The sequence below is a fragment of the Apium graveolens genome, chromosome 9 (assembly GCF_009905375.1).
Source record: "Apium graveolens cultivar Ventura chromosome 9, ASM990537v1, whole genome shotgun sequence".
NCBI lineage: Eukaryota > Viridiplantae > Streptophyta > Magnoliopsida > Apiales > Apiaceae > Apium > Apium graveolens.
The window spans coordinates 81,879,403-81,881,465 of NC_133655.1; the positions used below are offsets into that span (position 1 = coordinate 81,879,403).

General features: G+C 40.5%; 1 protein-coding gene across 1 annotated transcript; it reads right to left on the reverse strand.

The window, feature by feature from the left end:
- Positions 1-804: 804 nt before the first annotated feature.
- On the reverse strand, positions 805-1,311 carry LOC141685359 (uncharacterized). The gene has a single exon (XM_074490467.1). The coding sequence runs from the start codon at positions 1,309-1,311 to the stop codon at positions 805-807; it is 507 nt and encodes a 168-aa protein (XP_074346568.1).
- Between the last annotated feature and the right edge of the window lie 752 nt (positions 1,312-2,063).

Genomic DNA, 2,063 nt, shown 5'->3' on the forward strand with positions numbered 1-2,063 from the left:
TGTGACTTGTAGAGATCTTGACTTAGAATATTTTTTCTAAAACAGATTTATTCAAATCCAAGCTTCTTCATAATTCTTCTGAGGCATGATCTTCTTGATCTTCTTCCCGATAGAATTCTTAGGCTTGACATTGTTTATAGAAAAAGACTCCAGTCTGCTCTTTTGACATTTTTACAGACTAAGTATTACAAGTACAAAATACAGATTAAGATAACAATACAACTTACTTAGGGTTGACAAATTATCTTAGTCTTGTTAAAGTACAAGCATGTCTTGCAGAACACCGTTATCCGAGACTAACACCACCTGGATCCCAAATCTCATCATGATGGAGTCCATGAATTTGATGCAATCTTGTTGATTAACTGTGTATATCGCCTTTGTTTCTGCCTATTTTGTCATGTAATCAATAGCCACCAGCACGTAGCGGAGGTCACCTTTTGCCCCGGGGAAATGTTCTATAATGTCAATGCCCCAAACGGCAAAAGGGATTGGGGAAAGTACTGAAGCAGGAAAGCTCGAGCTTTATTTCAGAATGTTGATGAACATCTGACACCGGTTGTATTTATTTATATAGTCAACTGCATCGATGTGAATTGTGGGCCAGTAGTATCCTTGTCGGATTATCTTGTATTCTAAAGCCTTTGTCGCCAAGTGATCCCCATAAATTGTAGGCTGATAAGGTTCGTCTCTAGAGTTGATCATCTTCAAGGAAGAAACGAGCAGCTTTGTATTTCAAGTACTTTGCTTTATTTTTAAATTCGGGAGTGTTCCATTTTTTAGGTAAGCTATTAAGGGGGTCATCTAGTTCTCCGGGCTTGTGATGCATAAGATTTCAACTTCTCCAGTGCTCGGGGCTCGGAGTTTTTCGAAATAAACTGAGGGGCTTAGATCTAAAGAATTTTGAACTAGTTTGGAGAACTCATTTGCCTTAGCTTTTTCCACTCTATTAATCTGTAGGATGGTTGTATCCAGGATGGTTTCCAGGATATTCCTTACCATGACTTGGTACTGTGCTAGTTTCTGGTTTTTGGCAATGTACTCTCTGTTTATCTGTTTGACTATAATCTGGGAATCACTATGGATGACTAGAATTTTTACCCTGAGGGATTTTTCTAGTCTTAGTCCGGTGAGTAGGGCTTCATAATCGGCTTGGTTATTTATTGCTTTGAAGGCGAAAGTGATTGCTTGCTGAATTGTGAACCCGTTGGGACTAGTAAGGATTAGACCGGCTCCGAATCTTTCGGTTGTTTCCGAACCATCTAGGTAGAATGTCCATGCACTTTTGCTGTGAGGCTCATCTTTGACCATAGTTGTTATCGTTGGTGGAGAGGATTCGGGGAAAGTACATTACATCATTAATTATGCCAGAGCTTGAGCTTTTATTTCCGTTTGAGGTATAAACTTAATATTGAACTGACTTAGTTCAATTTCCCAATTGACCCGTCTCCCGGATCCATCGGGTTTTTGAATGATCTTTCTTAGAGGTTGGTCTGTGACCACTTTGATTTCGGCCTTGGAAGCATTTCCTTAGCTTACTACTTACATGCACGAGGGCCAGGGAAAACTTTTCCAAGTTTGGGTACCGAATTTCAGTATCTTTGAAAACTTGGCTCACATAGTATACCGGGCTTTGGGTTCCTTTTTCTTCTCGGATGAGCGCACCAGAGACGGCTTTTGGACCGGCCGCTATGTAGAGAGTGAGAGAGAGAGGTTCTCCGGATTCTGTTTTAGACGGGATTGGAGGGTTCATTAGATGTTTCTTGACTTCCTCAAATGAAATGTTGCACTCTGAAGTCCATTTTATTAGCTTTTTATTTTGGGCTCCTCGAAGAATGGAAGACATCTCTTCGCAATTTTGGGAAAAACCTGCGAAGTGCTGCAAGGCATCCTGCCAGCTTCTGAATATCGTTTGGGTTCGAGGAATTTTCATTTCCATGATTGCATTTATCTTCTCCGGATTTGCTTTAATTCCTCTTTCGCTGACCAGGAATCCCAGAAACTTTCCATGGGATACCCCGAATACGCATTTCTCCTGGTTTAGCTTCATATTATAATTTCTC